General features: G+C 37.6%; 1 protein-coding gene across 2 annotated transcripts in view; it reads left to right on the forward strand.

Annotated features, from left to right (window-relative positions):
• Positions 1 to 20254, forward strand: part of LOC131394921 (steroid transmembrane transporter SLC22A24-like) — a 55742-nt gene extending 35488 nt beyond the window's left edge. For both annotated transcript variants that reach the window (XM_058526619.1, XM_058526618.1), the window contains 4 exons: positions 8250 to 8464; positions 18503 to 18611; positions 19077 to 19276; positions 20190 to 20254. In XM_058526619.1, coding sequence (XP_058382602.1) covers positions 8250 to 8464; positions 18503 to 18611; positions 19077 to 19276; positions 20190 to 20254 — 589 coding nt within the window. The remainder of the gene's footprint in view (positions 1 to 8249; positions 8465 to 18502; positions 18612 to 19076; positions 19277 to 20189) is intronic.
• The last annotated feature ends 4017 nt before the right edge of the window (positions 20255 to 24271 follow it).

The raw sequence follows: 24271 nt of genomic DNA on the forward strand, positions 1-24271 counted from the left end.
AGGTTGTCAATTTTTTTGGCATAAAATTGTTCACAATATTGTCTTTGTATCTTTTAGAAAACTGTGAAATATAGAGTATTATCCTTTTTTTATTCCTGATATTGATAACAAGTGTTTGATTTTTAATCCACCTTGCTACGAGTTTCTGAAGTTTAATCATTTTTCCCTCATATGTACTATTATATGCTTTCTATTTCATTGATTTATGCTTTTATCTTTAGTATATCTTTGCTTCTACTTATGGGGTTTCTTTGCTTGCGTGTGTGTGTATCCATAATATCCTAAGGTAAGGAAGCTTAGTTCATTTCTTTGCAAGCTTCCATCTTTTCTAATAAATGCATGTAAAATTATAAAGCTACCTGTTAACATTACTCATATGTTTTCAGATGCTGTTTTGTTTTCACTCTAAATCAGTTCAAAATAATTTCTGATTTACAATTTGATACCTTTTGAATTTACAATTTGATACCTGCAATTTGATCCATGGTTATTTACAAATGATCTACTTACTTTCCAATTACCTGTGGACATTCTAGTTATTTTTGCTATTGATTTCTACTTTCATTCCTCTCTGTTTGGTTCTACCTTAAGTCCCCCATATGATTTTATTCATTTGACATTTATTGAGAATTGATTAATGACCCACAATATAGTCAATTTTGGTAAATATTCAATATGAAATTTTTTATTGATGTTTTAATAGTTTATAACATTGTGATATTTTGGGTTGTACATTTTTGTTTGTCTGTCACCATATAGATGTCTCCCTTCACCACTTGTGCCCATCCCCTACCCCCATTGCCCCCTGGTCACCAAAATACAGTTTTCTCTGTCCATGTGTTGGTTTATAGTCCACATATGAGTGTGATCATACAGTGTTTGTCTTTCTCTTTCTGGCTTATTTCACTGAACATACCCTCCAGGCTCGTCCATGTTGTTGCAAATGGGATGATTTTGTCTGTTTTTATGGCTGAGTAGTATTCCATTGTATATATATACCACATCTTCTTGATCCAATCATCAGTTGAGAGACACTTAGGTTGCTTCCACTTTTTGGCTATAGTGAATAATGCTGCAATGAACATAGGTGTGCATAAGCCTCTTTGGATTGTTGATTTCAGGTTCGTTGGATAGATTCCCAGTAGTGGGATGGCTGGATCATAGGGTATTTTTATTTTTAATTCTTTTAGGAATCTCCATACCGTTTTCCATAGAGGCTGCACCAGTTTGCATTCCCACCAGCTGTGTATGAGGGTTCCTGTTTCTCCACATCCTCTCCAACATTTGTTGTTTTTTGTCTTGGTGATTATAGCCATTCTAACAGGTGTGAGGTGATATCTTAGTGTTGTTTTGATTTGCATTTCCCTGATGATTAGTGATGTTGAACATCTTTTCATTTGCCTATTGGCCATCTGTATATCTTCTTTGGAGAAGTGTCTGTTCAGACACTTCTCAATATGAAATTTTTAAAAATAAGTTTTCTACAGTTGTTGGTTGTAGTGTTCAATATATGGAAATTAGTTCAACTTGGTTAATGATCTTGTACAAGACTTCTAAATCCATATTGAACTTTCATCCTCATCTTTTGTCAGTAACTTAGAGAGATGTTTTTAAATTTTCAACTATGATTGTAGATTAATCTATCGTTCATATTAATTTTATAAACATTTGCTTCAAAAATTTTGCAGCTATATTATTAGGTGCATATGAATGTAGACAATATATCTTCATGTTGGACTGAAGATTTTTAATTTTGCCCCACAAATTTTAAAAACTGAAATAACTTGTCCTCAGATGATAAAAAGTAAATTCTTATAACATCATTATCATTTGTCTCTATAATACTTTTATTCATGGGAACTATTACCTATATAGAACAGTGGAATAATTACTCTGAAAAACTATCCTTTCATTTCTGCAATCCACTTCAGCTTCTACCACTTCAGCTGGGGAGAAAATAGAGTGGATAAAGCAGCTATAGTCATCTGGTCCTTGATAAAGTTTCTACATCATAGATTAGAAGACTACCAACCAGGCTGCCTTCATGCACTAAAGGCTGGAGTCCCTGCCAGTGGTAATATTATAGTCAACAGAAGAAACTAGATGAGTTTTGTCCATGTGTGTTTGCAGGGAGAATAATCATTGGTCATGGCACCATTATGATAGTACAATACTTATCCTCATCATCATCATTGCCATCATCATCATCACCAGATTCTTAGTAAAAAATAATAAAATGTGCAAAGGCATTGTGCTATATGTAGAGGATACAAAAGGCATTGAGATCTGCTCTCTGCACTCAAGAAACTTAAAACAGAAAAGGGAGCATTGGGTTTTTGTTTGCTATTTCTTTATCTCTCCATATATTGTCTTCCTTTTCATTCAAAAACTTTATATAAACTGACCTTTTGCCTCAAGTGAAAACTGGCTGGCAAAGAAGATTAAGAAATCAAGAATATTCATTATTGAGTGACATCATCAAGATGGCAGAATAGGAGTCTTAAGTCCTCATGCACTCTCGGGAACACCAATTTTGAAAAACACCCCATGGACAAGAATACCTTTGTGGGAGCCCAAGAGGCCAGCAGAAACATCCAAGGACTCCATTAGAGCAAAAAAAAATCCAAGAATAGATGCATGGAAGAGAACAAGAAAAATAGTTTCACTTTATCTGTGTCACTCCTCCTCAAAGCATCTCAGCTTAGTGGCCAAGAGAAAACTCCTGAGCCCGTGATTTCTCTCTTGGGGGCAAGTGAGAGTATAGTGAGTGCCAAGCTTCCCTGGCCATGCAGGTTTCTGCCCAAGAGACCCACTTCTTCCTTGCCCTATCTCAAACACTGCAGAGATTGGCATGGCTGAATAGTCTGGGGCAGCTAGGAGCACAAAGAAGGGGTAGTGGCTCACAGCAACCAGAGCAAGGAACTCAGCAAAGGACCACAGAGTTATCTAACCTCCTTGTCAACTCCACCAAGAGGCCCACCCACAAACTGAGTAGAATGCACCACCTGCAGAGCCCTCCAACTAACCCACATGCTACGCTAGCACTGTGCATGTCCAACTCTCCCTTGTAGTCAACACCTCATGTGCACCACTGCAGACAGCACACATGAGCCTCTGCCAATCATGCATGAGCACATACAGACAGCAAGCTTGACTCAGATGAATTGAGAGAGCACACAACCTTGACCATTTCAGGGAAAATAAACACTTCAGGGAAAATAAACTCTCAGTATCTGGCCTGGCTTTTCAGGAGCAATAGAAGGCGTATGAGCCTAAAATTAAGCAGAGAATGGCAGAATGGAAAAAAAAATAAGATCTAACTATATGCTGCCTATAGGAGACTCATTTCAGCTTTAAGGACACAAATAGACTGAGAGCAAAAAGATGGAAAAAGATATTCCATGCAAATGGTAAACAAAGAAGAGTCTGGGTGGCTATATTTATGTTAGACAAATAGACTTGAAGTCATAAACTATTTAACGAGACAAAAAAGATAATTTATAATGATAAAGGGGACTATTCATCAAGAAGATAACAATTGTAAATATATATGCACCCAACATTGAAATACCTAAACATAAGAAGTAAATATTAACAGAATTAAAGGAAGAATTAGACAGCAATACAGTAAGAGTAGAAGTCTTCAATACGCTGCTTTCAACAATGGATAGATCATCCAGACAGAAAATCAATAAGAAAATAGTGGACTTGAATAACGCTATGTATCAAATAGACCCATAAGACATATACAGAATAGTCCATCAAACAGGAACAGAATACACATTCTTCTCAAGCACACACTGAATATTCTCCAAGATAGATCATATTAGGCCATGAAAGAAATCTTAAAAAATTATAAAAGATTGAAATCATATCAATTATGCTTCCAACCGTAATGATATGAAACTAGAAATCAATACAGGAAGAAAACAGGAAAATTCACAAATATGTGGAAACTAAACAGCACACTCCTGAATGACCAATGTGTCAAAGAAAAAATCAAAAATTATCTTGAGACAAATGAAAGTGGAAACACAGCATACCAAAAGTTATGGGATGCAGCAAAGGTAGTTTTAGGAGGGAAGTTTATAGCAATAAATTCCTATGTTAAGAAAAAAGAGAGTTCTTAAATAAACCACCTAACTTTACATCTGAAGGAACTAGAAAAAGGTGGACAAACCAAGCCGAAAGTTAGTAGAAGGTAGGATATAACACAGAGCAGAGCACAAATAAATGAAATAGAAACTAGAAAAAAATTTTTAAAAAGATCAACAGAACTAAGAGCTGGTTTTTGAAAAGATTAACAAAACTTTAGCTACAAGAAAAAAAGAGAGAAGACTCAAATAAATAAAATCAGAAATGAAAGAGGAGGCATTATAACTGATACCACAGAAATATAAAGAGTCATAAAGGGCTATTATGAACAATTACACGCCAAGAAATTGGATAACCTAGAAGAAAAAGATAAATTCCTAGAAACTTACAACATACCAAGACTGAATTATGAAGAAATAGAAAATTTGAACAGAACAATGACAAGTAAGGCGATTGAATAGGTAATCAAAAATCTGTCATCAAAAATTTCCCAGGATCAAGTTGGGGGGTGGGCACAAGGGGTGAAGGGGTGCATTTATATGGTGACTGACAAATACTAATGTACAACTGGGATCTCACAATGTTATAAACTATTATGACATCAATACAAAATTTTTTAAAAATATTTCCCAGGATCAGATGGCTTCACTGGTGAATTCTATTAAACATTTAAAGAATTAACACCATTTCTCAAACTATTCCAAAAGACTGAAAAGTAGAGAATACTTACCCTGGTACCAAAGCCAGACAAAGACACTAGAAGAAAAGAACTACAAGTCAATATCCCTGATAAACATATTCAAAACTCCTCAATGAAATATGTGCGAACCAGATTCATCACATTAAAAGAATCATATATCATAATCAAGTGGGATTTAAACCTGGGATTCAAGGATGGTTCAACATATGCAAATCACATAATGTGAAACACCACATTAACAGAATTAATAATTAAAATCATACAACCACCTCAATAGACACAGCAAAAACATTTGACAAAACTCAGCATCCTTTAGTGATAAAAACGCTCAACAAATTAGGTATAGAGGGAACTCACCTCAACACAGTAAAGGCCATATATGATAAGCCCTCAGCTAACATCATACTCAGTGATGAAAGCTGAAAGGCTTTCTTTAAGATCAGGAACACGATAAAGATGCCCACTCTCACCACTTCTAATCAACACAGTACTGGAAGCCCTAGCCAGAGCAATTCAAATCAGCAAGAAAAAAAAGTACATACAACCTATAGAATGGAAGAAAATATTTGCAAACCATATATCTGATAAGGAGTTTATATCCAAAATATGTATGAAAATCAAAAAACTCAGTAGGAAAAAAAAAATAATAATAACCTGATTAAGAAATGAGTAAAGGACCTAAATAGACATTTCTCAAAAGAAGACCTATAAATGGACAATAGGTGTATGAAAAGGTGCTCCATGTCACTAATCATCAGGGAAATGCAAATCAAAACCACAATAAGATATCACCTCATACGTTAGAATGGCTATGATCAAAATGACAAAAGACAATAAGCGTTGGAGAGGATTTGAAGAAAAGGGAACCTTTGTGCACTGTTGATAGAAAAGTAGTTGGTATAACCATTATGGAAAACAGTGTGGAGTTTCATCAAAAAACACAGCCACCTTATGATCCAGCAATCCCATTTCTGGTTACATATCCAAAAGGATTGAAATCAGTATCTTGAAGAGATATCTGCACTCACTTTTTATTGCAGCATTATTCAAAATAGCCAAGACATGGAAACAGCCTAAGTGTCCATTGACAGATGAATGGATAAAGAAAATTGGTATATATATACAATGAAATATTATTCAGCTTTTAGAAGGAGGGAAATCCTTCCATTTGCAACAATACAAAGGAACCTGGAAGATATTATGCTAAGTGTAATAAGCCAGACACAGAAGGACAAATACTACATGATCTCACTTATATGTGGAATCTAAAAGAGTAGGACTCAAAAGCGGAGAATAGAATGGTGGTGGCCAGGAGCTGGGGGGAGGAGGAAATAGGGAAATGTTGGTCAAAAGTTAAAAAGTTTCAGTTATGCAAGATGAATTATGTTGTAGAGATCTAATGTACAACATGGTGACTATTGTTAACACTGTACTGTATACTTGTAATTTGTAAAGGATATAGATCTTAAGTGTCCTTACCACACACAAAAAAATGATAACTATGTGAAGTGATAGATATGTTAATTAGCTTGATTGTGGTAATCATTTCACAATGTATGTGTATATCAAAACATCACCATGTACATCTTATGTATATACAATTTTTGTCAATTATACCTCAATAAAGCTGGAAAAAGAGAATACCCATTATTTAGCCTAGTATTATTTAAAATTTTTTAAATATAGATGGATTATTTAAGGCATACAAAAATAATAAAGTTATAGTAATAATAATCAATAAAATAAATATCTATCCACTTCCAAGATTAAGAAATACAATCTAACCAAGACAATTGAGGTCTCCTGTAATCCTCCTTAGGCATATATCCATCACTTTTTTTACTGGCATACTATATTTTATCACTCCCAAGCCTTTCATTATACTTTTCTACATTGGTATTTATCCCTAAGTAATATGTAGTATTCTTTCTTTCATATTTATAAAATGTACACATAAATTGTATCTTTTTCTAAAACAAACTTTTTTTAAATTTTGTCTATGATTATTATCACAATAATTCATGTTGAATAATCAGAATACAGAGGTCATACAAAAAAGCATAATCCTCTCCTCAAACCTCCTCAACTTTCTTTTTAAAGCTGCTCTGTGGCGCTTTCCCTATCCCTAGATGAAACCTCTGACAGGCCACATAATGCATACTCTCCTCATCAACGAAAACCTCCCATCCTTTCACTCACAAGAATAGCCTCATTTTAGTAATTAATGTATTTCAGCCAAGTACAAAAATTAAACCTCAGATCTTCATTCAGAATTATAGCCTCTCTATCTCCCTAGTTCAGGCCTGCCTTGGAAGGCTTGGGGGTTGAGAAGGCAACAGGGAAAGATACTGTTGACTCTTCCTCCATTTAGTTGTGTTGTGGTTCCTCTCCACCCCTCTAACTTATGGCCCAGGTTTCTGAATTCCACATACTCGGAGTTGGGGAAGGAGACGAGTTAATGGGAAGGAAAAGTCTGAGCATTGCCAAATGTTGGAAGCTGGACATGGTAGATGATCACAGCAGACTCCTTTCCTTGGAGTGCTTGTATGTAGGTTCTCTTGAGGCTTCCACTGGAACCATTTGGCATTTCACTCCATTTCCTGTGATGTAAGAAATGCATTTTTCTCTAGCTCCTACATACATTTTCTCTCTAGGCCCTGCAAATTTTGTCATGCATTGCCCTATCCTTGGTCACTTGTCCCATCCCAAGCCCTGTCGCCTTCCCTCTTCTCACACAGAAATTAAAATGACCCAGACCCACTCTCTCTTCTAAAGCCTAAACTAATCTGTGAGCAAATTCATGCATCCTTGCCTATGTTACTGGAGGTATACTTAGATGCCAGCCTCTTTATTATAATAGCCAATTGCTTATAGCTCTTAGATTACTCAGGGAAATTGGGCCACTGTACTCTTAAATCCAGGAAGCACATGTCGAGCTCTCCCCTTTAGTGTCCTTGAAATCTCACTTACTCAGATTAGGTGAAGAAGAAGGTCTCCACACTGGAGAGCAAAGAAGAGAGGCTCACACAATGCTGGACCTCTGCAAAGAAACTATTCCCTGATTTCTAACATCTATGCTATCTACATTCAACCCTTTATACCCTGCGGTTGAGTGACAAGCTCAGATTTCACATTACTTTTTTGCATGGGTGGTTTTCTAACTTTCACTAGAATATGTGTGTATTTGCCATCTTTTCTTGAGACCTCAGTAAAAACTACAATATAAAGAGCCCATTTTAACATCATGTTCCACAATAATTTTATGTTAATTGAAGATCATTGCCTTAAAAATAAATGTTCTATGAACAGGATGAACTTTTTTCTGTAACACTGACCACAGGCCACCTGGGCCAATATTGTCATCAATTGTAGGACTTGTCCTAGATATCTGAGGGAATGTGTCTTAGGCTGTATATCTTATGAAATATGTCTTTACTCCATTTATTCACTGCAGAATGGCAACCTCTTTACCATTTTTTGGCCTGCTGCTCAATCTGCAGCACTTGGGGAGCAACATTTTCCTGTTCCAGATTATCTTTGGAGCTGTCACCTTCGCAATCAGATGTGCTGTTCTTTTAACAATGAATCATATGGGTCGTCGAATGAGCCAGATGTTGTCCTCGTTCCTGGTAGGAATTTCCATTCTGGTCAACACCTTTTTGTCCCAAGGTGAGAGAGACAGGGGTTTGGAGAAAGGAAGTGGTTTCCCCCCATTCCTCAGGAATTACATTGGTCTTACCAACCTAATGCCAAAATAATGGCGGTATCTACTGAAAGCCAAAGGATTTCCTGAAGTCAATATGAGGGTTTAGAACTGATTCTGACAAAAAGTTGTTAGCAGGACTTAGGTTCTTACAGAACAAATGTCAGCAAGAAGTGGTTCAGACACATGCTTCTCTACATCACATCCAAGATGAATCTGGGCATCAGTTCCAATTATTCCTAAAGTTTCTTTAGAACAAGAACTGACAGGGGCGAACTCAAGATGGCGCCGTAAGCAGAGTCGGAAGTCACCTCCTCCCATGGACACAGCCAATTTATAACTACTTGTGGAAAAATTACCCCTGAGACAGAACTGAAAACTGGATAAGAGGAACTCCTGCAACAACGGACAATCCTAATTGAGGTGGAAGAGGCAGAGACTTCCTTCTGGAGAGGAAAAACACCGCCTTCACAAGCCACCAGCTTCACGGCTGCCGGGAGCAGCCCAGAGGGACACAGCCCTCCCTGGACGTGCGGGGCCCTGAGCCAGAGAGGGCCCCCACTGTGGGCATTTTGTGGACCCAGAACAATCGAAACCAGCCGCATAATATCTGACTTTGCCTGCTACTAAAACATTGGGGAGTACCCCAAGAAAAGCTGGTTCACAAAGAAACTAAAACCGGCTCTTAAAGGGCACGCGCGCAAACTGACCCGTTTCAGAAAGCATCCTAAAATCACCAGAAAGAAAGGTGCACAGTGCTGTGGTGAAAAGAGACTCACCTAATAGGCCCTGAGTGCATCACAGTGAGAGGTGAGACCTCTCCAGGGACTGGGACACTGGCGGCGGCCATTGTTGTGGCCTGGTGTGGGCGTGCTGACACAGACACCATTGGAATTCTCCCTGAGGCCTGCTAGCCCAGGTCTGCCCCACCCGCTAGAGCACCGATTTAATCCAGCTCAGCCAGGGCAGGCAGCCCACCCTAGAGACTGGCCCACCAACAACAAGCCCTCAGGCAGCTTGTGGGCCTGCATAGATTGGTGACTGGATTCTCTGCAGCCTGGCAACTGAGCTGACTTGAGCGGGGCAGGGTGTGCACAAGGAGCAGGTGGAGAGTGTGGGGCGGTGGTGGAGTGTGTGGGGCTCCCGCCGTGGAGAGACTGGGTCCGCTTCGAGAGGTCGGGGCGCACACACGGGGCAGGACTGTGTTGACTGTGTGTGTGGACCTGTGGGCAACAGGGCTTGTCAGCTGCAGAAGACTTGTGTTTCTCAAAGACACACATAGGGGGTGTGCCCCACCTTCCAAAGCCTGAAACAATTGGTGCTCCTGTGCCTGAGGCCAGCCCCACACAGCTGCAATCCTCAGAGAGCTGACAAGAGACCTAATAGGCTAGAGGCTTACAGCAATTGTAAGGCCCTGAGCCTAACAACCTGCCACACTGGGGGCCTACTCACTTGAAAGAAATACTGCAACACAAATGTGGTATTAGAACTTGCAGCCAACTGTGCTGGGGCTCCCCACACCTGATAAACAGACTGAAGGGCCCACAACAACTACAAGCAACTGAGCATTACAACAGCTTGCCAGGAGCATAACTCGGCCTCCCTGGGCGCGTACAGGGAGAGAAAACAGGCCACAACAGAAGGACACACGTAGCCCACATAGGGGTCACCCCTGGAACATTGAGAACTGAGGGAAGCACTGTGGAAGCCTCGTAAGGCATCACTTACATAAGGTCACCTATCCAAGAGCAGGAGACGTAGCTGACCTACCTAATACGTAGACACAAGTATAGGGAAAGAGGGAAAATGAGGAGGCAAAGGAATACATTCCAAGTAAGGGCACAGGACAAAAGCCCAGAAAAGGAACTAAGTGAAACAGAAATGAGCAACCTACCTGACAGAGAGGTCAAACAAAGAGTATTAAGGATGCTCACTGATCTGGGGAGAAGAATAGATGAACTCAGAGAATGAATAGAGAATGTCAACAAAGAAATGGAAGATATAAAAAAAAACAATCAGAAATTAAGAATACAATACTGGAAATGAAAAATTCATTAGAGGGACTCAAAAGCAGAGTAGAGGATACAGAAGAACGGATCTGTGAGCTGGACGAAAGACTAGAAGAAATTACCCAAGCTGAACAGGTAAAAGAGAAAAGAATTAAAAAGAGTAAGAACAGTCTAGGGGCCTCTGGGACAACATCAAGCGCACTAACATCCGTGTTATAGGTGTCCCGGAAGGAGTAGAGCGAGACAAGGGAGCAGAGAATCTATTTCAAGAAATAATAGATGAAAACTTCCCTAACCTAAGGAAGGAAACAGACATCCAGGTACAGGAAGCACAGAGAGCCCCAAACAAGATAAACCCAAAGAGGCCCACACCAAGACACATCATAATCAAAATGTCCAGAATTAAAGATAAAGAGAGAATCCTAAAAGCCGCAAGAGAAAGTCAAGTTACATACAAAGGAAACCCCATAAGTCTATCAGCTGACTTCTCAGCAGAAACCTTACAGGCTAAAAGAGAATGGCATGATATATTTAAAGTGCTAAAAGAAAAAAACTTACAGCCAAGAATACTCTACCCAGCAAGGTTATCATTCAAAATGGAGGGAGAGATCAAAAATTTCCCAGACAAGCAAATATTAAAGGAGTTTGTCACCAAGAAACCAGTACTACAAGAAATGTTAAAGGGACTGATTTAAGGGGAAAAGAGAAGACCACAAATAGGAAAAATTATCTATTTCCATGATAAGAACGTAATGGATACAAATGGACATAAAAGAGGTTAGATACGATATCAAAAACATGAGGGAGGAGTGGAGTTAAAGAGTACAGCTTTCAGACAGAGGTTAAACTAAAGTGACCATCAATTCTGTATAGAAGAAGAAAGGAACAGAGAAGGACTACTAAAACACTGAGAAAAAAACAAAGTTAAAAAATGGCAGTACGTACATACCTATCAATAGCTACTTTAAACGTCAATGGACTAAATGCTCCAATTAAAAGGCATAGGGTGGCTGATTGGATAAAAAAACAAGACCCATATATATGCTGCATACAAGAGACACACTTCAGACCTAAAGACACTCACAAACTGAAAGTGAAGGGATGGAAAAAGATACTCCATGCAAATGGCAATGAAAAGAAAGCTGGGCTAGCAGTACTCATATCAGACAAAATAGAATTTAAAACAAAAACTGTAAAAAGAGACCAAGAAGGGCATTACATAATGATCAAGGGAACAATCCAACAAGAGGATATAACACTTGTAAATATCTACGCACCCAATGTAGGTGCACCTAAATATATAAAGCAATTATTAACAGACATAAAAACAGAAATAGACAGTAACTCAATAATAGTAGGGGATTTTAACACTCCACTTACACAAACGGATAGATCATCCAAACAGAAGATCAATAAGGAAACATTGGCCATAAACAACACACTAGAACAGATGGACCTAGTAGATATATACAGAGCATTCCATCCAAAAACCAAAGAATACACGTTCTTTTCAAATGCACATGGAACATTCTCCAGGATTGATCACATATTAGGCCACAAAACAAGTCTCCATAAATTTAAGAAGATTGAAACAATACCAAGCATCTTTTCTGACCACAACGGTATGAAGCTAGAAATCAACTATAGGAAGAAAATCAGAGAAGCCACAAATACATGGAGATTAGACAAAATGCTACTGAACAACGACTGGGTCAAGGAAGAAATCAAAGAAGAAATCAAAAAATACCTGGAGACAAATGAAAATGAAAATACAACATGCCAGAATTTATGGGATACAGCAAAAGCGGGTCTAAGAGGGAAGTTTATAGCAATACAGGCCTATCTCAACAAACAAGAAAAATCTCAAATAAACAATCTAACAATGCACCTAAAGGAACTGGAAAAAGAAGAACAAACCAAGCCCAAAATCAGTAGAAGAAGAGAAATAATAAAAATCAGAGCAGAAATAGATGAAATAGAGACCAAAAAAAAATAGAAAAAATTAATAAAACCAAGAGCTTGTTCTTTGAAAAGATCAACAAAATTGACAAACCTTTAGCTAAGACTCACCAAAAAAAAAGAGAGAAGGCACAAATAAGTAAAATCAGAAATGAAAGAGGAGAGGTTACAACAGACACCTCAGAAATACAAAAGATTATAAGAGAATACTATGAAAAGCTATATGCCAAGCAATTCGGCAATCTGGAAGAAATGGATAAATTCTTAGAATCTTACAACCTTCCAAAACTGGATCAAGAAGAAGTAGAGAATTTGAATAGACCAATCACCAGTAAGGAGATCGAAACAGTAATCACAAACCTTCCCAAAAATAAGAGTCCAGGACCAGGCGGTTTCCCTGGTGAATTCTACCAAACATTCAAAGAAGACTTAATACCTATCCTTCTCAAACTCTTCCAAAAAATTGAGCAGGGGGGAAGCTCACAACCTCATTCTACAAAACCAACATTACCCTGATACCAAAACCAGACAAGGACAACACAAAAAAAGAAAATTACAGGCCAATATCACTGATGAACATCGATGCAAAAATCCTCAACAAAATACTAGCAAATCGCATACAACAATACGTTAAAAAGATTATACACCATGATCAAGTGGGATTTGTTCCAGGTATGCAGGGATGGTTTAACATGCACAAATCAATCAACGTAATTCACCACATTAATAAAATGAAGAATAAAAATCACATGATCATCTCAATAGATGCAGAGAAAGCATTTGATAAGATACAGCATCCATTTATGATAAAAACTCTGAATAAAATGGGGATAGAAGGAAAGTACCTCAACATAATAAAGACCATATATGACAAACCCACAGCTAATATCATCCTCAATGGTGAAAACCTGAAAGCTATCCCTCTAAGAACCAGACAAGGATGCCCCCTGTCACCACTCCTATTTAACATAGTACTGGAAGTCCTAGCCAGAGCAATCAGGCAAGAGAAAGAAAGAAAAGGGATCCAAATTGGAAAGGAAAAAGTGAAACTCTCACTATTTGCAGATGACATGATTTTATATATAGAAAACCCTAAAGAATCCACCAGAAAACTTTTAGAAGTAATAAATGAATATGGTAAAGCTGCAGGATACAAAATCAACATACAAAAATCAGTTGCATTTCTGTACACTAACAACAAAGTAGCAGAAAGAGAAATTAAGAATACCATCCCATTTACAATTGCAACAAAAAGAATAAAATACCTAGGAATAAACTTAACCAAAGAGGTGAAAGATCTGTACACGGAAAACTATAAAACATTTCTGAAAGAAATTGAAGAAGACACAAAGAAATGGAAAGATATTCCGTGCTCTTGGATTGGAAGACTTAACATGGTTAAGATGTCCATACTTCCTAAAGCCATCTATAGATTCAATGCAATCCCTATCAAAGTTCCAACAGCATTTTTCACAGAAATAGAACAAAGAACCCTAAAATTTATATGGAACAACAAAAGACCCCGAATAGCTAAAGGAATCCTGAGAAAAAAGAACAAAGCTGGAGGTATCACACTCCCTGATTTCAAAATATACTACAAAGCTATAGTAATCAAAACAGCATGGTACTGGCACAAAAACAGACACACAGATCAATAGAATAGAATCGAAAGCCCAGAAATGAACCCACACATCTATGGACAGCTAATCTTTGACAAAGGAGCCCAGAACATACAATGGGGAAAAGAAAGTCTCTTCAACAAATGGTGTTGGGAAAACTGGATAGCCATATGCAAAAAAATGAAAGTAGAGCCTTACCTTACACCATACACAAAAATTAACTCCAAATGGATTAAAGACTTGAATGTAAGACCTGAAACTGTGAAACTTCTAGAAGAAACCATAGGCAGTACGCTCTTCGACATCACTCTTAGCAACATCTTCTCAAACACCACGTCTGACCGGGCAAGAGAAACAATAGAAAAAATAAACAAATGGGACTACATCAAACTAAAAAGCTTCTGTACAGCAAAGGAAACCATCAACAAAACGAAAAGACAACCTAACAATTGGGAGAAGATATTTGCAAACCATAATTCTGATAAGGGCTTAATCTCCAAATATATAAAAAACTCATGCATCTTACCAACAAAAAAACTACCAACCCAATTAAAAAATGGGCAAAGGACCTGAACAGACATTTCTCCAAAGAAGATATACAGATGGCCAACAGACACATGAAAAGATGTTCAAAATCATTAACTATCAGGGAAATTTAAATCAAAACTACAATGAGATATCACCTGACGCCCGTCAGAATGGCTATAATTAACAAGACAGGAAACAACATGTGTTGGAGAGGATGTGGAGAGAAGGGAACTCTCATACACTGCTGGTGGGAGTGCAAACTGGTGCAGCCACTATGGAAAACAGTATGGAGATTCCTCAAAAAATCAAGGATAGAACTACCATATGATCCAGCCATCCCACTGCTGGGTATTTATCCAAAGAATTTGAAAACACCAATTTGTAAAGGTACATGCACCCATGTGTTCATTGCAGCGTTATTCACAATAGCCAAGACTTGGAAGCAACCTAAGTGCCCATCAAGGGACGAATGGATAAAGAAGCTGTGGTATATATACACAATGGAATACTACTCAGCCATAAGAAACGATGAAATCCAGCCATTTGTGACATCATGGATGGACATTGAGGGTATAATGCAAAGTGAAATAAGTCAGAGGGAGAAGGTCCAATACCGCATGATTTCCTTCACTAAGTAGTAGATAATAACAACAATAAACAAACACATAGGGACAGAGAGTGGATTGGTGGTTACCAGAGGGGAAGGGGGGAGGGAGGAGGGTGAAAGGGATAATTCAGTACATGTGTGTGGTGATGGGTTGTAATTAGTATTTGGGTGGTGAACATGGTGTAATCTATGCAGAAATAGAAGTACAATGATGTACACCTGAAATTTTTACAATGTTATAAACCATTGTTACTGCAATAAACAAAAAATTAAAAAAAAAATTGCAACAAAAGGAATAAAATACCTAGGAATAAACTTAACCAAAGAGGTGAAAGATCTGTACACTGAAATCTATAAAACATTTCTGAAAGAAATTGAAGAAGACACAAAGAAATGGAAAGATATTCCGTGCTCTTGGATTGGAAGAATTAACATAGTTAAGATGTCCATACTTCCTAAACCCATCTATAGATTCAATGCAATCCCTATCAAAATTCCAATAACATTTTTCACAGAAATAGAACAAAGAATCCTAAAATTTATATGGAACAAAAAAAGACCCCGAATAGCTAAAGGAATCCTGAGAAAAAAGAACAAAGCTGGAGGTATCACACTCCCTGATTTCAAAATATACTACAAAGCTATAGGAACCAAAACAGCATGGTACTGGCACAAAAACAGACACACAGATCAATGGAATAGAATCGAAAGCTCAGAAATAAACCCACACATCTATGGACAGCTAATCTTTGACAAAGGAGCCAAGAACATACAACGGGGAAAAGAATGTCTCTTCAACAAATGGTGTTTTGAAAACTGGATAGCCACATGCAAAAAAATGAAAGTAGACCCTTACCTTACACCATACACAAAAATTAACTCCAAATGGATTAAAGACTTGAATGTAAGACCTGAAACTATGAAACTTCTAGAAGAAAAGATAGGCAGTACGCTCTTCGACATCGGTCTTAGCAACATCTTTTCAAGCACCGTGTCTGACCCAGCAAGAGAAACAATAGAAAAAATAAACAAATGGGACTACATCAAACTAAAAATCTTCTGTACAGCAAAGGAAACCATCAACAAAACGAAAAGACAACCTAACAATTGGGAGAAGATATTTGCAAACCATACATCTGATAAGGGCTTAATCTCCAAAATATATAAAGAACTCATGCATCTCAACAACAAAAAAACTACCAACCCAATTAAAAAGTGGGCAAAAGACCTGAACAGACATTTCCTCAAAGAAGATATACAGATGGCCAACAGACACATGAAAAGATGTTCAAAATCACTAACTATCAAGGAAATGCAAATCAAAACTACAATGAAATATCACCTCATGCCCATCAGAATGGCTATAATTAACAAGACAGGAAACAACATGTGTTGGAGAGGATGTGAAGAGAAGGGAACTCTCATACACTGCTAGTGAGAGTGCAAACTGGTGCAGCCACTATGGAAAACAGTATGGAGATTCCTCAAAAAATCAAGGATAGAACTACCATATGATCCAGCTATTCCACTGTTGGGTATTTATCCAAAGAACGTGAAAACACCAATTTGTAAAGGTACATGCACCCCTGTGTTCATTGCAGCGTTATTCACAATAGCCAAGACTTGGAAGCAACCTAAGTGCCCATCAAGGGACGAATGGATAAAGAAGCTGTGGTATATATACACAATGGAATACTACTCAGCCATAAGAAACGATGAAATCCAGGCATTTGTGACAACATGGATGGACATTGAGGGTATAATGCAAAGTGAAACAAGTCAGAGGGAGAAGGTCAAATACCTTATGATTTCCTTCATTAAGTAGTAGATAATAACAACAATAAACAAACACATAGAGACAGAGATTGGATTGGTGGTTACCAGAGGGAAAGGGGGGGAGGGAGGAGGGTGAAAGGGATAATTCGGTACATGTGTGTGGTGATGGGTTGTAATTAGTATTTGGGTGGTGAACATGATGTAATCTATGCAGAAATAGAAGTATAATGATGTACACCGGAAATTTTTACAATGTTATAAACCAATGTTACTGCAATAAACAAAAAATTAAAAAAATTAAAATAAATAAATAAATAAATAAATAGAACAAGAACTGACCACTTGCCCTTTGGCCAATCACAGTTTTAATAGGTATCATGGAGGGGCTAGGCCTTGCAATTATATCCCACATTGGGGACACAATGTTCTTACTTCCTCTGTCTAGGACTCACTGATTTTTAAGGCTTCTGTAACATGCCTACTTCCTCATCCCCATACATTCACTTTTGAGGCTGGCATTAATTCACCCTAAATGCAAAACCTTTTTATGAGACGCTTCTTGACTTCAATGAAATAAAAATCACTTGTCTTCAGGCAAAGAAGTGCACAGTAGAAACCAGGGAAGAGGCTAAAATTAATATGTCTCTTCATCTGCCCCTAAACAAGGAATAGATTAAGAGGCTAATCCAGCCTCTCTTAGAATCTATTTTACTAAATTAACAGAATGATCATAGGTAATGACCTTGGGAACTTGAATGGTCACCATGCTTCACCTGTCTCCCAGAGTAGGAATGTAATTTGCAGGATCCCAGATCGGGGGATGCCAGTCCTCCTCCTGAAGCAAGTCTGCTGCCCTATAGGCAAGCCCTTTCCATTGTTATAAAGTCCTATGTGCATTGTTTTTATTGAATAAAAAGTGCCTTTTTGAATTTTCAGTGTCAGTGCTTCCCAGTATGACATGATTTACTTCCAAACGGAAGTCCTAATGCTGTTTTTTAATCCTGAATTATTCTAGAGCTTGTTTCTCTTCACACTGTCTGCTCCCAAATAAGTCCAGTCTTTTTATTACTGTATGGTGGAACACCTGTCACTAGTCAAAAATTGTTCCTACGTCTTTAATTCTAAACTTCTCAAGACATAGGTCATAAACTCCTCAGTTATTATCCACATATAGTCCTATGTTCTGTAGAGAGGGCACACAAAATATTAGACAGAAAAAATAATATTTCCTGACTCTCCCTACCCACTCCTTTACTGGCAATACTCAAATGTGCAAGGAGAGTTGAAACAACTGGTTTGATCCTTTCATTCAGTGTTGAAGCCCTAACATCCTACAATCTGCATTTCTCAGTTTATCAACCATTCTATCATCTCTGGCATGTCACAGTTTGTCTACCATATAGTTCACACTTGCAAACCCTTCCAATAGGATGTTTTTATGGTTATTTGGGGTTGATAGATTTATTCAGCCAAGATTTCCTGACTCTCCCTGGTCTTCCTCTCCAGAAATGCAGACACTGCGTGTGGCTCTAGCAGCATTGGGAATTGGCGCTGCTACTGTCGCTTTAACTTTTTCTTCCATCCACCACATCGAACTTTCTCCCACAGTGATCAGGTACACGAGCTAATAGATCATCTGTCTGGTTGCAAAACAACTTTCTGAACTAATTGACATTTATTGCGGGGGTAAAACTGAGGCTGCTTAGGTGTCAGAAGAACGAGTTGTAATAGGGGAATCAAGACAGCAACTGAGAGCCAACAATTATGAAAGATGACTTTATGCCTGGTACTGTGCCAAGTCCGTTCATTCATCGCCTCATTTAATCTTAAGAACCACTCTATAGGATTGGTGCTATAGGTACCCCTATTTTAATAAGGCTGAAACTGAGGTTTAAAACAGTTACCAACATGATACTGTCAATCAGAAAACAATAGAGGTAAAACTTAGGGTTTGCCACCAAAGCCCATGTGTTTAATAACTCTGCTGTATTGTCCCCCAGAATAAAGTGAAAACGATAAATAAGAACTTACATGGATAAATTTTTTCAATATTTTCTTCATGTCGTTATTTGCACCCTAGGTCAATAGCTGGAGGGGTTAATGCAATGTTCAGCAGGATTGGGGGAGCCCTGGCTCCCCTCTTGGTGATCCTAAGGGTGTATTCCCCCCACCTGCCCTGGATACTCTATGGAGCCTTCCCCATCCTTGCTGGTCTTGTTGTCCTCTTCCTTCCTGAAACCAGGAATCAGCCTATTCCTAACACCATCCAGGATGTGGAAAAGAAGTGAGTAAACCTTCCAGCTGTCCCCAGAGAGGGGAGGGGCTCTGTGATAAGGAAGACAAAGGACCATTTGGGGCCCTCTGTCCTTCATGCAGGCTCAGACCTGGGCTATTTCCACTTGTGTCCATATCCTTTAGTTCCATAGAAGCTTCACAATGGTGTCAGACTCCTCTTTAGGCTCTCTAGATCCCACAGACCTCCTAGCACCAGTAGGTTCAGTGGTGAAAAGGCAAAAATTAGTCCTATTGTGAATGGTACATACTCTCTGCCTCTCATGGGAGACACAGACTCCCGATGTTTTTTCATAAATCTGCTGAGACCCAAATGCCTCTTTCTCATCTGCCTAGTTTTATCACCAATCATCCCAATGAGTGCCTGATAAAGTATGGTGAAGGGAATGAGATTGCTTCATAAATACAAACCTGAGTATTGCTTTGGTCAAGGAAGAATTTTGGGACTGGAGCATAGAATAAGATCCTTCTTGCAAAGATGACAGTGTATCTAGAAGCAGTGGAACTTGCTGGGATACCTGTGAGATTGAGTTAAATTTTCTGCCACAGGTAATGGAAGTTTTGAGGAGAGAGGGAAATTAAGAAAACAGGAAAACCGAGTTTGAAATGAGGAAAAATGAGAAAGCACCCTTAAAAATTTCAATTCTCCCTTTGAATTTCCTAAGATGTCATTGGTCAGAGGTGTAAAGAGACAACGTTGAGAGTAGCAGGATCCCATCTGCTTTCCCAGGATGCCCGGGTCTCAGGGTCTTTTCCAACACAACAGTGTCAATATCTCAGGGGTCCTGGGTTACAAAGCTGGTGGGTAGAGGATCACCTTGTCCTCGGGCATGCAGTCTGGATACACTTATTCTATATCTTCTTTGCTTCTGATTTTCTTATTTTTTGTATTTCTTTTTTCACAACAGAAGAGTTTCAAGAGAAACAAAGCAAAAAGATATTTCCATGAAAGTAACCCAATTTTAAGGAGTTCCCAAGAGCTAATCAAAATCAGAGCAAAATCAGGGGGAAAAAATCAAGATTTCTCCTTTATACCTGAAAAACTAGCCAAAAATATATTACACTATTAAAATTATAGCACTAAATATCAATTTTCCTAAAACAATTTATGTGTTTAAGTAATTTCACAAACAATCGTTTCGTTTGGGAATAAGTTGCAAAATGAGTTCAAGATTCATCCAAAAATTAATAATATTCAAGATAAAGATTTAGAAAAAGGAGGATCGTGGAGAGACAGTGGAGCTGGCTGCTACGTGATGAAGCATATGCAGGACTTTATGTAAAACTGCAATCATCAAACAGCAACAGCGGATGCACCCACAAATCAGAATAATTCCGTAGACACATCCAAGTCTGAATAAACACTTAATATATGACCTTCTGGTACCCAAATCACTTAACAAATTGAAAGATTATGTAATAAATACCATTACTTTGTTCTTTAGAAATAAATTCACAAAATTTTATTGCTTTTCCTTTGCATTTTCTCTGGCTTCATATTTTAAACAATTAACATGAATCATTTAAAAATACTATAACTACTGTGAAGTATTAAAGGGCAATTGACATGATTAATGATTTCAAAATGTATATGTATAGTGTACATACGGACACTGTTTGATAAATATCATTATAAATAAGACTATACTTCAATACAAAAATGAGCAAAGAGCAAGAACACATAATTTTCAGAAAAGAAAAGCCACATGAATAGTAATTACATGAAAAGATGCTCAAATTTAATAGTGATCAAAGAAATATACACTAAAATGAAATACCAACTTTGATTAGCTAAAGCCGCGAAGACTTAAATGCACTATTCATTCTTGGAGTTGGTGAAGTGCAGTGAAATGGATACTAATTCAGAGCTGGAGGAGGTATAAAGTAAACCATGTTATAAAGCTGCTAAAAAACTGTGGCATTCTTATCACAAGCTTCAATACAATCTTTATTCATTCAACAAACAGTTATTGAGCTTGTACACCCTGCAATGCTAGTTCTCGTCATCTGTCAATAGAGAAAGTTTCCTTTTCATTATGGATGCCCTTTTTTTCTTTGCCTTATTGCCCTGGTGAGAAATGCCACCACAATATAGAATAGAAGTGGCGAAAGTGGAAATGTTTGTCTTTTTCCTGATCTTTGGGGGAAAGCATTCAGTATTTCACTAATTACTATGATATTTGTGAATTTTCTATAGATTCCTTTAAACAGTTTGAAGAATTCCCTTTTATTCCTACCATGCTGAAAGTTTTTATCAAGAACAGATGCTGTAATTTTCCAGACATGTTGAGATGATCTTTTTTTTTGCCTTTGTAGTGTCCTAATATGGAAAATTATAGTGATTCATTTTCAAATGTTAAAGCACCTTTGTGATTCTGGGATAACTTCTGTTTGGTCATGATGTATTGTTCTTATACAACGTTAGGTATGGTTTTCTAAAATTACGTTGAAATATTTTGTATCTATATTCATGAGGGCTATTGGTCTGTAGTTTATTTTTCTTGCAATATTTTCATCTCATTTTTGTATCAGAATAATTCTGGCCTCACAGAAATAGTCTCAAAGTGTTTTCTCCTCTGAAAGAGTTTGTGTAGATTTGAATTTATTTCTCCTTTAAATTTTTGTAGAATTCACCTGTGAATCTATCTGGCACTAGAGGGTTGGTTGGTTTCTTGTTTTGTTTGGTCTTGTTTTTTTAAGAGGGTAAAGGGAGTTTTTTAACTACAAATTTCATTTCTTTAGTAGATGTGTAAGGCTCTTCAGGTTACCTATTTCTTCTTCAGTAATTTTTCTTCTCATTAAGTGTCATATGTTCCTACTTATTTGCTTGCCTGGTAACTTTTTATTTCATGCTTGACATTATGATTTTATTCACTTAGATGCTTGAATTTTTTTGTATTCCTACAGATATTCTTGAACTATTCTGGGATATGTCTCAGTTACTAGGAAGTAGTTTGATTCTCCTGGGTCTTGTTTTTCAGCATTCTTAAGCAAAACATAAAAGCATTTAGTCTATGGTTAAACACCCCTCACCACTACTGAGCTAAAATTCTTGTGAATACTTTATTCAACGATCCCTGAATGATGAAGTTTTCTGTTCTGCCTAGAAGGAATAGGCACTATTCCCATTCTGATGTGAAATCCAGGCACTTTTAGCTCTAAACATTTAAGTGGGTCTTTCCTCAGCCATGGATATTTTTCTCACGTACATGTGCCAATCACTATTCAGCTGGATACTTGAGGGGGGCCCTCTGCTGAATCCTTGTGATGGACCCTATGCAGATCTCTGGAGCTGTCTCTTTGTGTAGGTCTCTCCTTTCTGTAGCTGGATGCTCTACTTCTAGCCTTGTGAACCTCCCAAGGCATGAGCAAAAGTTTTCCTGACAATGAATTTCCTAACTTTAGCGTCTTTTTCAATCTGGATAGGCTGAGAATTCCCACAGTTATCAAGACCTGGCTTCTTTGTGTTTAATAGTCATTCCCTCTATTTATCTCTCTCCTCTCACATTTTATTACGAGCAGCAAAAAGAAACCTGCAAGTAACTTAAACACTTGGCTTGGAAATCTCCCCATCTGTATATCCAAGTTTGTCATACAAATACTGCTTTCTACATATGATGGGACACAATGCCACTAAGCTTTCTGATACTACATATGAAGGATCCTCTTTCCTTCAGTTTCCAATAACATGTTCCTCATTTCCTTCTGAGTCCTCATCAGCAGCGACTTTAATGTCTACATTTCTACCAACAGTCTGTTTATGAAAATTTAGGCGTTCTCCAGAATTGCATAGGTTTTTCCTACCATGCTCTTCACTTCCTTATGATTCCTACCATAAGTATCATTAACATCCATATTTCAACTAACACATCTAGGCTTTTTCCATCATGTTTCTCAAAATTCTTGCAGCCTCTGCCCACTGCACAACTAAAGCAAGAATATTTTTAAACAAATTGATAAAACACTAATTTAATGCAATATGAAGTGCAATATGTTAAGATGTCTTACACTGATGTTGATAAAAGTATGTGTGGAGCACAAAAAAGGGTTAGTTGGATAAATTTACAGAGCTGGTGAAAATGTAAGATATTTAAAGCTTATGACTGGTAATTTTATTGCTTATAGCAGGAACTTTGCAGAAAATATTTGAATCTATTGGGTGTTGTTGAATTAGACTTTCTCTACCATGTGCTAATTTTACAAAGGCTGATCTATGTATTATCATGATAAATCAATTTCATTAAAATTTTTTGAGCTCAGGGCCAAGACTGAAATTTTTCTGAACGAAAAGAAAAACATCCTCTATTATCAAACACCATATAGCTTTGGAAGTTAGCTTGTCCTGAAGACTTGGTAATGTTTATTAATTAGTTCAACCTGAAATTACAAGGTGAAACATCACTTATAGGTAAATTTTATACTGTAATAAAAGTAGAGTCACTGTAGTGATAACTAATGTTGGTTGAATCACAAGCAATGCCAAGCTACTTTAGGTGCTTCCTGTGCTGTCAAACGTTAAAGCACGAAACAAAAACCGTATTTCCACACAAATTTGCAGCAGATGTATTTTCCAAATTTAAAGTATAACTCAGTAGCATTTTTCACACCTTGTTGCAAGTGCTAAGGAAATTTCTATATTTAAATATCCATTTAACTGTGAAATTGAGGAGGAGCTTCCACCTAATCTAATATCAAGAAAACACTTGAATAGAATTGTATAAGTGCCTTCCAAGAAATACATATGCTCAATTAAAATCATACGCTTATGGATTAGTATCAATATTTAGCAGTATCTACCTGCGTGAAAAGACAGTTTCAAGATGAAACACACTAAAATCTCATTACAGATCATCGTTAATAAATAACAGTTGCAGGACTGGCCTGGTAGCATAGCGGTTGGATTCCCATGCTCCACTTCGGCGGCCTGGGGTTCTCCGGTTCAGATCTTGGCTGGGGACCTACTCATCGCTCATCAAGCCATGC

The sequence above is a fragment of the Diceros bicornis genome, chromosome 31 (genome assembly GCF_020826845.1).
Source record: "Diceros bicornis minor isolate mBicDic1 chromosome 31, mDicBic1.mat.cur, whole genome shotgun sequence".
Lineage (NCBI taxonomy): Eukaryota > Metazoa > Chordata > Mammalia > Perissodactyla > Rhinocerotidae > Diceros > Diceros bicornis.